Here is an 18,462-nt window from a genome sequence, read left to right as displayed (position 1 = left end):
ACTTTTACCTCTCTGGGCCTAGAAAAGTTGTTGAAATGAAGTTTAGAGGGGAAATGTGTCTTTTGTAAGGGGCCACAACCCAGAATGTTGACAACCAATGGTTCATCTTTAATAATGCATTTCGAAAGTAGCTAGTAGCTATAGCTATCAGATAAATGCAGAGTAAAAAATAGAATATTTCTCTCTGTGATGTGGCGGAGTAGAGGTATAAAGTAGCAAATGGAAAACGGAAATCCTCAAGTAAAGAACAAATCAGCCTGTGTTTGATTACACTAGTCAGTGATAGACGGAAGGAAGGATTGAGAAAGGGAAGAACGGATGGAGGGCAGGTCGTGGGAACAGACACTAGTGCCCAGGGGACACACAGACACAGACACACACACACACACAGAACTGTCCTCTGTAATCCAGCCTGCACATGGAATATCAACTCTATTTATGACTGTTCTATATTTGTAGTTCCCGACCCCTTTGTATGTGTGTGACTCTAAAGCTCAGCTGGTCTCTGGGAATATCTGTACAGACAAACACTCAGATGTTAGGTATCCCATGTGGGAAACCAACAATCTGCTGGTCAGTCAAAGGGGAATCCCCTTATGATTGAGGGAGCTACTTTATTCAGCTTTTCAATGTGAGGCCTGCATTTTAGACTGTCAATCTACTGCTTTAAAAAAAAAACTACAGCCAAAACCTGATAGATTCATGCACTCAAGCATGTACTCAAGCACTTGTAGCACAATTTGGGCATTTTCCTTGGTGAAAGCATCTATGAGGGCTTAAATGTTACATGCTGACTAATATAATCTGCTCAAGAGAGTAAAGCATGCACCGGGTTGCAAAAGCCACCATAGTCACTTTAAATCTTATGATTTTTAGAAAATCTAGCTTGATACTTTCATATTTGCAAAGGGGAAAAAATTGAACAAGACCAGTGCTCAGAGACCGTCATCAGATGGTTATGTCTGTTCTCCTTGGTGTTAATATTTCTAGAAGTGAAAGTAAAAAGAGTATTGTGGAAAAATGTTTTGGGTCTGAAACTTTTACGAGAATATGGACTAATTCAGTGTCAGGTGAGGACCCAAATTAAGTATCTAATGTCTCCACCTGGAGTCGATTGAACACCCTGAATGAACACTCCGGGCAGACCATCTATCACCTATTCACTACAGCTCTTTACCTTCAGGGCCATGGCCATCCCGATGGAAATTATAGATTAGTTTCTCACTAATTATACAGTCCCCTGCTTGTTTGCACACTCTGTATTAAACACATATTGTTTTGTTTCAGAAAGTCTCACTTGTTACAGGATAGTGGATTTTCTTAAAAAGAATGATCTAAAATAAGTGAAACTGACAAAAAAATGAATCAACTTTTTTCAAGATCTGTCACCTATTAAAAGTATGTCTATATAGTACAGTATGTCTATTGTTAAAATGTGTGCAGGTGTTTGAGCAGGTGGACATTTTTTTTTCAACATGGCAACACAAATAACAATTTCCATCCCAGAGAGCAATTCCTAACCAACGCTGCCCACTGGCTACATCCCATTACCTTCTCTGCCTGTGAGCCAATCACCGGCTTCTCTTTTCCTATCCCCACCAATCAGAGTCAAGTGCTCAATCTCTGGACTGAATGGTTATTGACAATATTGACTTGCTGATGGATAACTCATTAGCCTTATCATTGACAAACACACGGCTTCTGACAAACAGGTAGATACCACCCTGACAAATAGACATATATACACTGAAACACATTCACTACCACTCTGACAAAGTAATAGACATACTTGTCCAGAGACAAATAGGCCCCACACTGCATTACAAAGCAACTATTTTCATGCAAATGGGGAGACAGGTGTTACTTGTAGCTGCTTCATTCATATTGAAGAGGAAGTTGTGGACAGCAGTGGCATAGTGGCACTTTTGCGCTTCAAGCATTTCAAGCAGATGCTTTTTATCCAGTGCTGCTTAAATTAAGTGAGCAGTTGGATGTTCATTGTTTTGTGTCAAGGGCACTCTGACATGGCTGTTGATGGATGCACATCAGCGGTAGTACATCTCTAACTTGTGACAGTTGCGTATAAATCTAATTACTAAAAACAAGTGTATATGCTGCAGAGGAAAGAAGGAGTACATAATGTATATATATATATATAATGTTAAACACAGGGGATATAGTGATGTCTTTATCATTTTTATCAATGGTTGTAAGTCTTATTGCTTCAGTGATTATACAGTGTGTAATCTATTATAAATACACATAGAATGAAAAAGTGTTTACATATGCCAACTTGAAGAGGTGCTCTGAAGTACCCTCCTCAAGTGATGAATGGCACTTGCAATAGAGCAGGATATGTAGAACTGAGGACTCACTGTCAGGTGATCCGACTGATATGGTGTGATGATGATATAGATTTCAAGACCATACAGACCTACATATCCTGTTCCTGTTTCCTGCTTCTGTATCAGTTTCTGTCCCGTACTTGTGTATCAGTTTTCAGGAACAGGAAGGATATATCTCATTTTTGGACAATGGAGCTGATGCATTATACTGTATTTGAATAAAGCTATGAACAAGAAGAATAAGGCTTTGCACAGTAGCGTTATGAGGACAGCAGCACCCTTGTTGAAAATCAAAACATTACCACTTTAAAGCTTTGCACATGCTGAAAATTTTACCTGGCCATTGTGAACTTTTCACCGTGCTAAACATCACCTTAACTGGGCCCGTAAACAAGGTACTTTATACTGTGTAAATTCCCACCCCAAAAATGCCGCAGCTCCCTGTGTGCCCCCTCCTTTATCACCCATTACCAAATAGATGGAAAATGACATGCAGTCACACAAAACTGATAAAATCATAGTAATAGTCTTTTTCATGTACGAAAATGAGAATGGATATGCTTCAGCAGAAATAAAAGTAGAAATATTTCCTGAATGGTGGGTTTGAGTTGTTTTTTTAAAGGAACTTTTACCTCAAATGTAAATACCAGTGATTCTCTTGTCATTGCACAAAGATAGACCCTATTAAAAACATCAAAAAGAAGAATATTTGTATGTTTTTTCAACTGGGAGTTTGTGTCACAAAACTCAACATATGAGAGATCCCTATAAACACACATAAGCATCTTTGTTCTGGCTTTCAACTCCAACTTAGTAAATGCAGTAAATACATAGATCAGGGGTGGTTGTGTTTTATCCATAACTTTAACGCCCCCTAGCGCCTTTAAGAGGGAATGTAACTGTGTATTGGGAAACATCAATCGGCATCAGTGTAGTCAAATATGTACAGGGGTGAATGACAAAAAGAGACATCATATGCTTATTTGTATGGGAAGAATTTCAGCCCATCATCATATTTGTGTAAATGGGAAAAGCTGAAATACAAAAAACAAAATAAATACTCAAAGTAATGGCGATAAAAGCAATCAAATTAAAAAATGTAATTTAAATAAAGTTGCAACTGCCGATATAACTTATAGTTTTACCATATTTATACTGAAAATTCCTGCCGCTTGCTGTAAAATATCCTCATCGATTTTTCCAAGTTGATTGATAAGGCTGATATCTCAGCTCCTGCTGCTCAACCAGTCATGTCTGCTTGTTTACATCTCTCTGATTAAACATGGCCGTTGACAAACTCACTCCTGGCAGTTAGAGCTCGATAACTCTTTAATTTTTTTGATTTGCCAGTCGTCTTTGACCAAACAGGCTGCTGTGTTGTATTCGGTTTAACTGTCTTTTTACCCTTGTTGATAGTTTATGTTTTTATCTCTTCTTCCTGTGACTCGTTAGCTGCTGAAGCTAAGTAGCGAGCTAACTTCTCCATAGGGAACAATGACAGCGACTTCTGCAGGTAGCAGCAGCTGCCTCGCCGCTAAAGGACTGGACATAAGTCTGGCTGCTCTGCAGCGACAAGACCCATACATCAATAACATTGTAGACGTGGCAAGCCAAGTCGCTCTGTATACTTACAACAACAGGACAAATGAGTGGGTAAGCCTGAACTTGGTTAAGGGTATCCTGTGCTAACATAGCTTAGCTTCGTCTTCCTCCCCGGTAGGCGCGCATTACACAGATTTAACTACAACAGTTGTAGTTGTAAATTAGCGTAGATAGATATGGTGGTTTACGGTCTAAATTATTATTTTTCATAACAATGGAAACGTGTAATTTCTTTATTATATGATTCCATAGAATATTATACTTCAAGATAATATAGAGATAACTTGTACCACGTAAGTTAGCTTCATACAGTTCATATCAACACATTCTTCTCCATCTGGGCTCCTCGGGAGACAGTCAAATTTCAGAAAGTTGTTTCGTTTTATACATAATTTTTGGGAGGGTTTATTTTATGAAAATATCAGGGAACATGATTTGGCTTGTGTGCGTGTGGCCAGTCTAACCTTACAACAGATAATAACATGTTTTACACAAAAGTGCAGCATGACACAATACAACAATTAATCCTGAAAGAGAGGATGCTGACCAATTACTACATGCTTTCATTCTTGCTTTCTTACTTTGGTTTTTGCTGTTATTTTGTGTGTCTTTCAGGAGAAAACGGAGGTGGAAGGTACCCTTTTTATCTACACAAGGTAATCAAGTTGTTGCAGGAGTTTGTTACGATTTTTAATGCCCATGTGGTTTAATAATGATAGTATAATATGATAGGTGAGAAATCCAGTAAAGCTCTCTAACAGGCTTATTCAAACTACAGCTTTGATGAATGTGAATAGGCTGTATAAGGTTTTTCCATTCTCTTGTGGTAAAGAATTTCTTTACCTTACTTTAATATTCTACTTTTTAGCCTGTCTTTCTTTGAAATATACCATGACACAGGATATTACATAGCTGAAGTGGCTCATATGACTCATTTTTTGCATTTCAGGCTGGCATCTCCCAGACATGGTTTCACCATTATGAACAGACTCAGCATGGAGAACCTGACAGAGCCGATCACCAAAGACTTGGACTTCCAACTCCAGGACCCTTTCCTGCTTTATCGCAATGCACGACGTAAGGAGAAAAACACACAGATGCACACAGACACACTTCTTATGTCTGCCTGTTATTAATTATTGTTGACGACCTCTGACACATTTTGTTCCAAACACCTCAGCATCTGTTGAGTATGTACAAGGTATGTGTCCGTGCACATACTAAAGTCCTAGTTTTAGTGTGATATTTATTGAATCATAACTATCAGCGGCAGAGTGATATATCTTAGCTGACAGTTTTACTGCCCAGCCACTTCTAGTGTTGCTTACTAAATTAAATTTGCAACAGATTTTTTTTAAATGTGAAAAACCTTGTTTATGCAGGGATTAGTAACACTAGAATTAGAGAACAAACAGTCACTTGGTAGAAGACTGTACAGACGTAGATGGCTGAGATACTGGGAGTAGATACTCCTAGACTAAATAATTTTAAGAGTCTGAATAGTTTTACAAGTAGCTGTCAGACACAGTGAGACAGACTTATTAAAAGACAGAGTCAAAGATAAACAGGAAAAGAGAGAAAACAAGAGAGACGGGGAGGAAAACAGTCTAACCAGAAGAAACATAGACAAAAATGCAGGCTGATGCCAAAAAGAGAGTCTTTAGTATGTTGCTGTACTGTGTACCATAGAAGTAGGTAGTGAAAAAGAATGAGGAAGTCATTTATATAGACGGTGCAAAATAGAAAAGAGCTCTGCTTCTTATTTTCATCAATTCTTGTAGATCTAATTCAAAATATTCATGTCTATTCATCAGCTTTTGACATGTCACACTACAGAATCCATACCTGACCACATTCATGTGATTTTGAAGATCTGATATCAATATGATGGCTGGATAACATTGTAATGACAACAAAGAGGCAGTTACATAAGCAGATAGAGAGAGAGGGACATTTGGGCAGCAATTGAACAAAGTAAATAGCATGCTGTTCATTTTAGCAAGAACCAGTAGCTCCATATACAGTAAGGAGGAGAGGCATTCTGGTGTCTTCAGTTTCATCAACCCGTCTCCCTCTGAGACCTACATCTGGCTCACAAACACACACACACTCACACACTTTACAGAGTGTACCTTTGGGACAAGAGCCTGACAGCACTACACAACCAGCCAGCAGAGATTAGATACACCACAACAGTTACTGATAATATAAACACATATACACACACAGTCACTCAGGAGCCGCTGACACACATAGACCTCCCTCCATCTCACACTCTCCATCAGGCTCAGTAAGAGGCAGGTGGAATGCTGTGTTTAGATACCAGTGGATTCCTTACGCCGTCTTTGATCCCCTCACTGTAGTACTTCATTACTCTTACTGACACTTATTCAACACAGCCAGTATTAAACATCCTGAAGGATCAGTGAAATTATGTGTGTGACATAAACTTTCCCTTTTGACCTCTTTATACCTTTTTATACCACGTTCACGGATGTGGTCAGAGCATCAGTACGGGGAATACATTTGAAGTGAGCAGCTTGTCCTGGTCAGGAAAGAATTTTAAAAACCCATAAAACCAGTAATCTCACAGTTCATGACTATTTCCTCTGATAAAAAGGAAATATGAGCAGGAGTTATGTTAGTAAAGAGAGGTTGGGTACATAGCAAACCTAATAGTCAGTGGCTGCAGCTGATTACACTGATTGAAGACGGATAATAAAACACCCAAATAAGGAGAGATGAAGTATGGTTATAATGAAACTGATTTTTATCAACGTAGCTGCTGTAATTTACTAGGACCCATAATGGATTTTCTAGCATGCAGGTATGTGACAAGTATGAGTTAAGCTAACAAAACAGTATGTGTATAATCAGAGAAGTGGCGCCTCATATGCTGAGAGAGACCTCAAAATGTCAAGCCTCCCAAGTACTGGCAGTGTAAGGTGACATTCATTGAGTGTTTAGCTGATGATGGTGTTGTGTGGAGAGATCTTTTCCAGAAAACTGTATGAATAGGAATGCAGCTCAGCTCAGTGAAGTTGTTTCTTTCACTGGCTAACATCTGAACCCTCAGACTATTTAGACCTCAGGCTGTTGGTAATGCTGCCAGTCCCAGTGTGTAGTGACCTCTGCGCGGAGGGGTCGTGGAATCTTATCATTAGACAAACATGTAGCTCTCAGTGCTGCTGTAACTTCCTGGAATGGCAGTTGGCACAAAGTGGCACCCCGGGCTAAAAATAAACAGTGGAGATATACCACAGAACAAGGAAAGATTCAGCGAAGCAAGTCGTTATTCCTCTGGCAAACATCTCAGCGCAGAGAAACCGATAGGAAGCTTTTTACATTCCTCCCTAGAAGCACCTCCAGTACCTTGCAGTGTTTCGGTTGACCCATTTATCTACACAGGAGTCAACCCCCTAACCTTGGTAGTGTTGGTGAATGACATTTCGATAATTGATTCTGACTCATGCAGATTTTGGATTATACTTTACTTGACACCACCTATGATTTATTTACGATACTCCTGTTTTGATTTTGGATTACGTTTAATGCAGATGATGGTGTGAGTTTAGCTGGTGTGTATAGTCTTACCTCCTGGTCGGACATATGTATATCCCAGTTCTGTCTCTGACACCAGCAGGCCTTTGAATCTGACCTCTGGTTCCTCCTCCAGTCTCTCATGTTTAGGTTTCCTTTGAAACAGGCCTCGCAGCATGGCTCCACCAATCTCTCAGTAATCTTGTAGTCTAGTAGTAGTTGAGTCTCTCTAGCACTTCAAATCGCAGTTCCAGTAACGTCTTCTCCAGCAGAAAATTCAATAAAGGTGATGAGTCAGTTCCTCTGGTAAGATTTTCTTCCTCAGAAGCAAAGGATGGTGAACCACTGGTATATGTAGCACTGTGTAAAAGTCCTTTGCTCATCCACCAGTCACAGCAGTTGTGCTTCCTTAGAACTGGACGTCACTTGTAAAATATCTCACTCTGTTGAATTCTACCTGCATGTAGGCCTTAGGAGGAAGGCATAAAGCTGTAACAATTATAGTAATGTCTTCTTAAATGAGAGTAGGTGTAAATCTCAATATACTTTCCTCTAATGTCATCAATTCCATTCCTACAAACAGAAGAAGGGATGGTTCTTCTCAGACAACAAGTATGGATGCGTGTTACAGTTAGAGCAACTACACATGACAAACTTCCAGCAAACTAAATACAGGCTGAAAGAATATCAACACTGTTAGTCATAACTAATGCCGGGAGCTCTAGCCACAAAGCTGATCACATACTGCGGTAAAAGCACACCTAATCCATCTCGGGCAACAGTGCTGCTTACACACAAGTCTGGATTTCTAACTATACTAAAACTAAAAAAAAACCCATCAAAAGTAGTCTTTGAGTAGACAAGTCCCAGTAGTGTCGTTTGGGTTACAGCTACAAACAGTGACTGTAATGCCAAAGCACATTTAAACCTTTTATAGAATACAGTGTTGCCATGCAAGTTCAGCAAAACCATGTAAATCAGATTGAACTAAAAAATGTCTTTGACCAGCAAAGTCCCAACGGAGTAAAGACGAAGAAGAAGAGCAGAAGATATATGGAAAAAAGCATACGAAAATTAAAAAAAAAAAAAAAAGTCTTTTAAAGCATCCAAATCCCACTGGAGTCCCGTCAGAGAGTTACTGTGGGTCTAGAGCCGACATCACACGTGTTTGGCTGATTTGACGCTGTCACAGAGGATTTGAAAGGACCACACAGCATAAGTCCTGGATCACTTACAGACTTTACTGGACCGGTTATAATTGAAATTTCCGAAACGCGTATGATAGGTCATTATATTCAGAAACGACACATCGACATCGCTCACGCTTTTCAAGTCATCACTCCTCATAGTGGTCTCAGATCCTGGTGAAGCTATCTGCCCATGTGACTGTTCGGTGGAGTTCCCAGTTCACTTGGTTAGGATTTCTGCTATTTTCAGAAAATGGAGATGCCCCCCTCTCTCTCTCTCTATCTCTCTCTCTCTCTCTCTCCTCTCTCTCTCTCTCTCCTCTCTCACTCTCTTTTTCTCTCAGTCTCCAGTGTTGTTGACTTGAGCCCCTTTTCTCTTTTTTCTATCTCTCTAAAGCTTAACCTTGTGACCACTCACTTCTTCATTGGTGCTACTTATTGTAGTCCTCCTCCCACCCTCTCTCTCTCTCTCTTTCTCTCTCTCACACACACACACACACACACACTCGCTCTCTCTGGGGGTTTTCTGTCTTGTTGAGGTTGGGACTTTTGGCAGAACAAGACAGATTCAGATGCTGTGATAATCTCTATCAATAACACCTTGAAGGCATTTTATCTTGTCCTCTTCGTGTTTCGTTTTCTTCTTCTACCGCATCTTTCTTTTTGTGGGGTTGAGCCAGGGCAGCATACTGGTCAGAGAGACCGTTTCTTGTCCAGCCGTCTCTTCCGTTGAAGATTTTTCATTCACCGACAAAGCTCAGTCTCTGTGTTCTGACACCTGAAGAGCTCTTTGAATTTTCTTTTCCGATGGACTTGTTCATAATCTCCTCTCACACACACACACCTCACTTCTTCTTATATCTTATCCTTCTCATTCATTTTTCCCCCTTCAATTTTTCCAGCTCTCTGACTTCGACTGTTTGTCTCTCTGTCTCCTTCAAACAGTCTCATCCCTAGTGAGCACTAAGTGGCTCTGGCTCCACCAGACAGTCTCCCACTGCAGTTACTTATTTGGTACAGGACCGATTTTCCCAGGCTCATCTGAACTCTCTGTGTTTGTGTGTGTGTTCGTACTGTATGTGTCTCTGCCTCTCCCTCTCTGTCTATTCCCTGCATCATTACTGACCTCAGTGGCTTGTAGCCAAGTATTTGTGTGTGTATATGCCTGTTTGTGTATGAACGTGTGGGTTTGTGTGTCTCTGATAGGACTATGGTGGTAACGCTGTGCACTATTTAGACCTCACTTTGCACTCTGTTTCTACCCTTCACCCTCTTTCCCGTCTTGCTTTAAGTCCTGCCTCTCCACTTCATTCATAAGTGTTTTTTTCCCTCCTTTTGTAAAAACTTTCTCGTGTCTTTATCACTTTTCTTTTTTGAGCATCGGTCTTATCTTTTCTCTGTGTGTGTGTGTTGAGGTGTCAGATGATGTCTTACTGTCTTTTAGAGCTGTCTTGGTATCAAACCTCAAAACATTTTGATACATTCTGAAATCTCACTTAGATTTGCACTCCTCTGTAGTCTTTATCTGTGATCAGACAGTTTCTGATGAAAATTATGGCTGCTTAAATGTAGAACAAATATAATATTTGACAAGTCTCGCTTTTTTTCTTAAAGGGATAAAAAAGTTTTGTAGAAATATATTTGCATTTCTCAAAAAGGTGAGGTATTATTTTGTTTAAGTTAGAACTTAAAGGATTTGTTGATTAATTGATTGGACAATTGACATTTTGATAATTGATTAATCATTTAAGTTGTCTGAACAAAAAATGACAAAAATTTGGTGGTTCCAGCTTCTAAAACGTGAGGATTTGTTGCTTTTTCTGTTGTTTATTTTTGTAAACTTTTTTTTAAGCTGTTGGTCAAACAAAACAAGACATTTCAATATGTCTCTTTTGGATCGGGACATTGTGATAAGCATTTTAATTATTTTCTAACATTTTATAGATGAAACGATGAATGAATTAATTGAGTTTATAATTAGCAAATTAATTGATATTGAAAACAATCATTAGTTGCAGCCCTAGTTTTAGTATTGGTTCTGCAATTCAAGTGTCTTATTGGTATTGTATTGAACATTGTCACACAGTTCCACTCCAAGTCTTGTTTGAGTGCATGAAATGGTTAAAGGACTGCTACAGCTCTGCAATACTAGTTCTTTCAATATGCTTTTAGGGGGAAATTCAAATGATAACAGTGAAATGAGTCACTCACTGTGTAATGTAAAGCAACCTACTAACTTACTGCTGTGTAATCCTATGACAAATGTGTGTTAGTGTTGCCTTTTTCCTCCCTTGTTGATCATGTTTATGTAGTTCAGGAGACCCCGGGGGCCCATGTTTCACTGTATAATGTCACTACTGGCTACTTTTCCCATTGGCCTGGCTGGGAAATGACTCATTTTAAACCCTGGTTTTAGATCCAGCGGGGCTAATAATAAACCGTTTACATGTCTGTTGGGCACTGATGTCATAGCAGCAGAATTGCGCTGCAGCATTGCTGTGCATTCATTTGATTGTAGGAGTATGGCAGGTCAGTAAGCTCATTTTGTTGTCTGTTGACCTTAGTGGCTGGAGTGTCTCAGAATTACTTCTTTCATTAGCACTGTCATTATTTTACCAGCTAACTTGATTTATAGCATCGACTGGGACATTACTGTAGACCAAGACCTCTGTTGCAATCTTTGTTTATGAAACATGTTCAAAAGTTCACTTCTATTTCTCACCCTGCCCCCAATCCCTTTCTGTCCCCCTCTTCTCCACTCCTCCAGTGGTTATCCATGGGATTTGGTTCTACGATAAGCAGGACTGTCAACGCATTGCCCAGAGGATGAAAATGTAAGTACTTGCATAACTGTGAGCTCTATTTATATAGTACTTAAAGAAAACGCATATTCAATGACATGACAGAGAGTACTTGTGGACATTAACGGTTCTGCATCTGGGATTTATAGGTTTAAAGATAAAGTAATAGTTTTAACTGGAAATATGTACTTCACTTTACAGCTTGTCACTATGATTTGCACAAATTTCTGAAAAAACGTGGGTGTAGTTACATGGAATATTGTTTGTGCGCAGTTTGACTCAGCAGGAGCAGGTCCTGGCTCAGTCTCAGGGTGGTTGGCTGTCCCCAGCAGGAGGAGGAGGAGGAGGAGGAGGAGGAGGAGTAGTAAGAGGAGGAGGAGGAGGAAGAGTAGGAGGCGGAGGAGGAGGAGGAGGAGGAGGAGGAGGAGGAGGAAGTGAAGGGAAGGCAGTAGATATCATCCAGATGCTGACCAAAGCACACACAGAGTATGACAAGGTAGGACATACCAAAGATCCTGAAGGCTTTTTTGGGGGGGAAATATAATAAAAAAGTCACTTATTGTCTCCCTCTCTATCTCATTTCCTTGCTTCACATTTCTCTGTTTTGTTCTCTCCCTTTATGTCTCTACTCAGGAGAAGTCTACTTCAGAGCCAAAGGAGATTGGCGGCAGCAGCGTTCTTTACGGAAACCCCAACCTGATCAAACCAATACCTGTTAAACCGAGCACTCAGGTAAAACACCCACACCCACTTCCTATTTAAGTCCAGTGTTTTATTCAGTACATTGGCCTTTAAAGACATTTGCAGTTAGCCTGATTTGTTTAAAAATACTTCAGAATTAACTGCAACATAGTTGGTTCCCCTTGTTCTGTCTTCTCATACTTGCTGCTCTCCTTCCCTCTCTCTTCTCTGATTGTTCCTTTCAGGACAGTGAAGGTGCTGAGCCCAAGTCTCTCTCTCTGGCCACTCTGTTCGGCTCTCAACATCTCCACTCACCCAAACCTGAGCCAGTCTCTCCATTGGCTGCCTCTGGGACAGGGTCATCAACAGGGAAAGTGGTCCGCCCACCTGTTGCCCGCACGCTGACCTACGATACCACATTGGGATCTGGCCGAAGTGTGGCATCTGGGTGTTCAGATGTTGTCGGGGGCGTGCTGCAGAGTTCCACTGCTGCCCATCAGCAACAGCAGAACCAGCAGCAGCACTGCCCAGCCATCCAGAAGCTCATGCCAGTACAGAGAGACGCCGGGGGGATCGGAGGAGTCCTTCAGACTGTGTCTGAGTCCCCGGAGAACAGGCTGTGTGACAACGGGGTGCCCCTGGAGCATCACCACCACCATCATCATCTTTACCATCACCAACAGCACCGTCATCATCACCATCAACAGCAACAGCTTCAACCCGACCCAATCAAGAGACTTTTCCAAACCCAGCCACCTCCTCCCACCTCCACCTCCTTCTCTGTTGCTCCTCCTTGTTGCTCCATCCCCCCTCCTCTGCAGCAGAACCCCCTTCTCTCCGCCCAGCCCATAATAGTGGATTCTGTGTTATGTTCCCACCTTCAAGCGCAACAAAGTCAGCAGCTGTTTTTCAGCCTACCTAAGCCTCAACCAGAAGCCCAGCACAGCCAATCAGCTTCAACCGCACAGGGAACAGGTGGGTAATTTTTTATGCTATCAGTATGATGCCAAAAACTACAAGTGTCCCACATACACCTTTCCACTAATATGTAAAAAGAGTTGTATTATATAAATCATAATCATAAATATATTGTAATTAGAAGAAATAGCTATTCCATCAGTCAATAAATTATGTTTTCCTCTGCTGTGCCAGGTTTGCTGCCATCTCAGGTGTCCAATGACCAAGGTCTTCATCCTACACAAGGTACGAAACACGTTACTATACCTGAAAATGCTTACAGCAGCTGTAATCAGTATCCTAATATTGTCAACGGATCACATGATGATTTGTATATGAGAGGATTTGCTCGTAATGACCCACAGAGAATTATCACCAGACTACACTTCCTCTCTCTCAGCTCTAGGGAGCGTTTGAGCTTCTCTCAGGTTATTGTTTTGGTTTTACAGTCCATATAAAATAGTTCTAATCATCGGGTCCCTCATTCTGTCTCGTTAGGTCTGTCTTCCCAGATGCCTGGTGTGGTGTCACCCCACGAACTCCTCCAAAAGCTCCAGCTGGTCCAGCAAGAACAAAACCTGGCTTCCCATGATTCCCCTCGGCTCGGCCCAGTGCTGGCCCCTCGATTCCTGGGGCCCACTCAAAATGAAGGTGCTGGCTCAACTTTAGGCCCAAACCAGACCACAGCAGGTCAAAAAGCTGCACTGCAGTTTCAAGTAAGCATTGTGTACACTGTTAGCAGTGGCATTTGACTCCTTTACTATTTGTATTCCTTTTCATTGTTATGGTGCTGAATCTGATGAAAAATAGATAATAAATAATAGCTATTGATCTCTTATAGAGTTGTAAAGTAATATGGTATTTGTATTTTTTGTTGTGGGAAAAATCAAATCAGAAGTGTGCATGAATATAGACATAACAAAAGTGTTGACACTCATCCCTAAATACTGTGAACAGCTTTGAAGGAGTACTAATAACTATCTTGCCTGTCAAGGTCATCTCCCCCCAGCGAATACCAGCCACCGTGGCCCCAACCCTGCTCCTCTCTCCCAGCGTATTCATTCACTCAAAGTCTAGTGGCGGGTTGTCAGTGGTTGCCCAGGACAGCAGCCCTGCCCCCTCAACCCTGTCCAGACCCCCGCTGCAGAAGGAGATCCGAGTTCTGTCCAAAAGCCAGCTCCAAGCCACCCTGCTGCATCTGGTCCAGGTAAAATTAATAACAAATACTAAAACATGTAGATAAAACATGACAGACAGTCAGAGGTGGCTTATATTGTGACATTTAAAAATGCCAGACATGGAATGGGCAGTCTACCCAGTTGCAGCTTGTGTCATTAATATAATATGTGATGTTCTCTGCGATGTATTTCAGACTGACAGCTCATTCCTGGACACCATCTATGAAGCTTACATCAGCCGCTTTACTAACAACTCCAGCAGCAAGTACTGATGACTCTTCACACCCTCTGTCTATGCATACACCCTCTCCAGAGCAGCGAGTCTCATTCTTACACCTAATATGGATGTGCCACTTCCTCCTCGGAATCTCCCCACAGACTTAGACCACAGCCAGTCAGCCTGACTGTTTTCACTTTAAACCAGGTTTCTCTAGTTGCAAAAAAAAAGCTGTAATGACAACTTCTAAATGTGTTTGTTCTCATATCAAAATTACAGTATTTTTTTAGCCTGTGAAACAACGTCCTCTTATCCTAGACTCCCTTGTTAGTCCCATCTCTCGAACTTATAACCACTTATTTTTGGAATGAATGTGGCACAATCATACAGTCTTGACTTTACCTGTAGTTAAGGTGAAAATCTAGCCCACAGTATATTCTAGTTCGCTGTCAGTGAAGACAAAATATGCTTTTCCAAGTAGTTTGAATTTAGTAGTAACCTGCACTATTTGCTTTCACCAAGTGTAGCCATGTAGCATTTTATTTGATTTTTAATTAGTTTTATTTGCTCCTTCACAATTGTCAAACACCAGCGAGCCCACTGGGCTTTAACAAACAAAAAAAGTCTTCCTAGTCTAAGAACTAGTGATGAAAGACGTGCTCAAACTGGCTTGATTTATAAAATGAAATGTAAAACATGTTAAACATGTTTTGTTTTCTGTACATTTGGAAAAGTATGTTTGAATGTTGTCGGAATGTGTTGGATTTAAAATAGACAGTTCTTTTAAATTAAGTTCTTATTAATTTGCTTACGAAAGAATTTATAAGTAAGTATATTTTACTATCCAAATGCTTTTAAAATGATTGAAATGATACCTTGTCATTTTGAAATTGTCTTTTTTCTTTGGTCTGTATTTTAGTTAACTGAATGTTGCGACGAGGCTTGTCAACATGAAACGGATGCAAGTTGTTCACAAGGATGAGTTAGCCTGCAGCAGGCTACAGTATATTCTCTTATTTTTAATATGTAATGCTAACTATGCTAACTGGCGGCTTTTCAAGCCACATAAGTGTGTCTGTGTTTTAAAGGACCAGTGTGTAGGATTTAGGGACATCTAGCGGTGAGATTGCAGATTGCAACCAACTGATAACCTCCCTGGTTTGTTTGTTCTGGGCCACTGTAGAAACATGGTGGGCTCCGTGGAAGAGGACCCCTATGTAGATATAAAGGGCTCATTCTAAGGTAACGAAAACAAAGTGATTCTTAGTTTCAGGTGTATATACACTAATGAAAACATACTTATGAATGTTATATTCCATTTCTGCCAATAGATTCCACTAAATCTTACACACTGGTCCTTTAAGAGAGAAAAACAGTTTCTTCCACAGCACTTTTTACATTTAGTAGTGCTTTGTTGGTCTTTTTCTGCCATTTTTGGATATTTTTTTTATTATAAAGAATTCAAAATGACATGGTATCCATCCAACTTGAAAAAACAAGGAAACTACAGGAGATTGTCAACCTGCACTACCTCACAGAGAGCTAGTTCAGAGGTGGACCTGTGTTTTTACTTAGTGGCAAATTGACAGTGGATATCATTGAACAGCTTTAAAGGTTAAATATTCCAGTCAGGATTTTTTTTTCTGATCATCAAAAGGGATTTCATGATTTACAGTAAAGTAAAACTATTGACAACGGTTTATCCCACTGAAACATAGCTGTTTAGCCCACTTTTTTTCTGGCAGAGCTGCTGTTGTAATAGAAAATGTAATGATTTTGTATTCATGTCACAGTTCCTGAATATTCTCCCTGCCAAACAAAACAATTTACACAAATCCCCCTCAGGTAAGACAATGTATTGATCAGACACTTTGTCTTCAAGTGAATGATTATATGACAAGTTTTATTGATGGTGAATCCAGTTGAGTAAATGATGGCTTGGTTAAATAGAGATTTTTAAAAAAGGCAACAAAGAAGGCACATAAATCTTTCTGATTCAGACTTCACAGGTGTTTTTCTAAGCCAGGATGCAGCACATTTCCAAGACACTGTCATGCTACATGTTCTGTATAAAAAGCCCTTTCACCCTCAGTACAACAGAGAAGTCAGTCTGTAAAGTGTTTAATTTTGTCAGAATCAGGGTTTGCAGCTTGTGTTTAGCTCATGTGCTACACTCATACAGACCCAGTCTTTACAGTAGCTGCCTGAGAGAACACAAAAACAGCAGAAAATACATTTCAGAGAAAAACAGAATATTTTTTTCCTATTTTTGTACTCAAGAAGCAAAATGTATCGTTCTCACAGTGTAAATAACCAGCATGTAATGTTACAGTTAAATGTACAGCTAAAATATAGATTATCATTCATTGTTATACAACGCATCTACAGTTATTTGCTGTTTTTTTTTTTTACTTCTAATTCAAAAGATATCATCCATAATCCTTTTTTAAAAAAAAAAATGCATTGTCATTTAAAAATATTATCAGACATTGGAATGTTAATGGAAACATTTCTACACAAGTTTAATTTCTTTTTGTCGGGAATGTTTTGCTCTTGCATAAACTGGAATATATTTTAATTGGATATTAAATCTTCTCAAACTGCCTCCGACTGTGTTTTCTGTTTCCTCGTATGGATTTGCATGGCTGAATGGTTTTATGATTGGCATTATTTTTCAAGATGTATGCAGTCGCAAGTAGCGCTGATCATAGGTAAGGTACACTCATTATTGCTTTAATGTCACATCATTGTGCTGTTTTTTGTGCCAGAATCAATAGTGTAACATAATCTCAACAGCGATTAATCAACTAGTTTTTACACACCCAGCAGTATTGAAAGACCTTGCCCAATTAACTCCAATAGTCTTTATACAACATTAGTTTTTCCAATATTAAATTGCTCCCTGTGTTTGTTGCACTTGACTGAGCACACAGCACAGACCATGAAGCCGAGTGCTGACACTTAGGTGTTAAATTGACAGAAGATGGAGCTTTCACATTTGTTACAGAATTAAAGAGGAGAGGGCAGGCGACCTGATAGCCTTAGAAAACATTTTCTACCCAGCTGAGACAACAAACTCAATGCACCATTTAGTAGCTTTTGTCGATCAAATCACATGATCTTCCTCAGCAGATGAAGCAGCGACTAAATGGACCTTGTGGTGAGAGTTTTTTCCTGTTTCCTTTTAAACCTCAGTATGGATGAGAAGTCCTTGAAGTGCTCAAAGATAGGATAAGATAGAAAGTGATAGGATTGAAAGCAACAGAACAACTAAATGGACCTTGTGTTTAGTCTTCTCAACTGCTGTTTCAAAAGTGTCTGTGAGCAAAGCACTGAACCCCTCCCAGCTACAAATCAAACAAAAGAGAACGAAAAAACAGCAAAGTGGAGGAAAGGAATCTAATTTGTAAGAAGTCTGGGTATAAGTTAGGGAAATGTATTGAATTATTTTGTTATTAATCAGTCTTTGAAATTAAATCTTTGGGACTGACATCACTGCGTCATCACTGAAAAGATCCACACAGATCATCTATGTGCTTAAAACTTTCTTCAATCACTACAAAACTGCCTTTACTACAGACATTGTGGCAACACCAATGCAAGAAATGTGTGTATCCTTTTTATTTTGATCTACTTTTCCTCACTTATTAATATTCTGATGAAAACTACAGAATGTCTTCAACAAATATTCCACTAAGAAAGACGTTGGAGCACAGAAGCTCATTCTTGACCCTTTGGGAACAGTTATGTAATAAAATAATAGAAATAATCACATTTTTATCTGTTGTTTTTACTTGTTTTTTTTTTCTACTTCAGCCAATTGTTTGCTTCATGTTTTCTTCTCATTGTGAGTAAAATGGACAGATAACATGGTTCTTGGTTTTCTGTGCATGACAAACTCTATTTCAGTAAGCACGTTTTTATTAATTAGTGTTGTTGTCATCAGTGCTGTTA

General features: G+C 39.8%; 2 protein-coding genes across 7 annotated transcripts in view; one reads left to right on the top strand and one right to left on the bottom strand.

The window, feature by feature from the left end:
• cacna1c (calcium channel, voltage-dependent, L type, alpha 1C subunit) overlaps positions 1-8,976 on the bottom strand; it is a 214,674-nt gene extending 205,698 nt beyond the window's left edge. For all 6 annotated transcript variants that reach the window (XM_067581243.1, XM_067581246.1, XM_067581247.1 and 3 more), the window contains exon 1: positions 7,542-8,976. In XM_067581243.1, coding sequence (XP_067437344.1) covers positions 7,542-7,665 — 124 coding nt within the window. In that variant the 5' untranslated portion in view covers positions 7,666-8,976. The remainder of the gene's footprint in view (positions 1-7,541) is intronic.
• On the top strand, positions 3,583-17,113 carry dcp1b (decapping mRNA 1B). The gene is made up of 11 exons (XM_067581250.1): positions 3,583-3,998; positions 4,563-4,603; positions 4,897-5,024; positions 11,442-11,508; positions 11,749-11,971; positions 12,109-12,207; positions 12,402-13,131; positions 13,309-13,359; positions 13,612-13,829; positions 14,108-14,320; positions 14,486-17,113. Exons 1-11 carry the CDS (start codon positions 3,840-3,842, stop codon positions 14,561-14,563), a joined length of 2,007 nt encoding a protein of 668 aa, XP_067437351.1. The 5' UTR covers positions 3,583-3,839; the 3' UTR covers positions 14,564-17,113.
• Positions 17,114-18,462: the final 1,349 nt, after the last annotated feature.

Source organism: Thunnus thynnus, chromosome 23 (genome assembly GCF_963924715.1).
Source record: "Thunnus thynnus chromosome 23, fThuThy2.1, whole genome shotgun sequence".
NCBI lineage: Eukaryota > Metazoa > Chordata > Actinopteri > Scombriformes > Scombridae > Thunnus > Thunnus thynnus.
The sequence above is the reverse complement of the archived record's forward strand: the minus strand, read 5'-3'. Positions and strand labels throughout refer to the sequence as shown.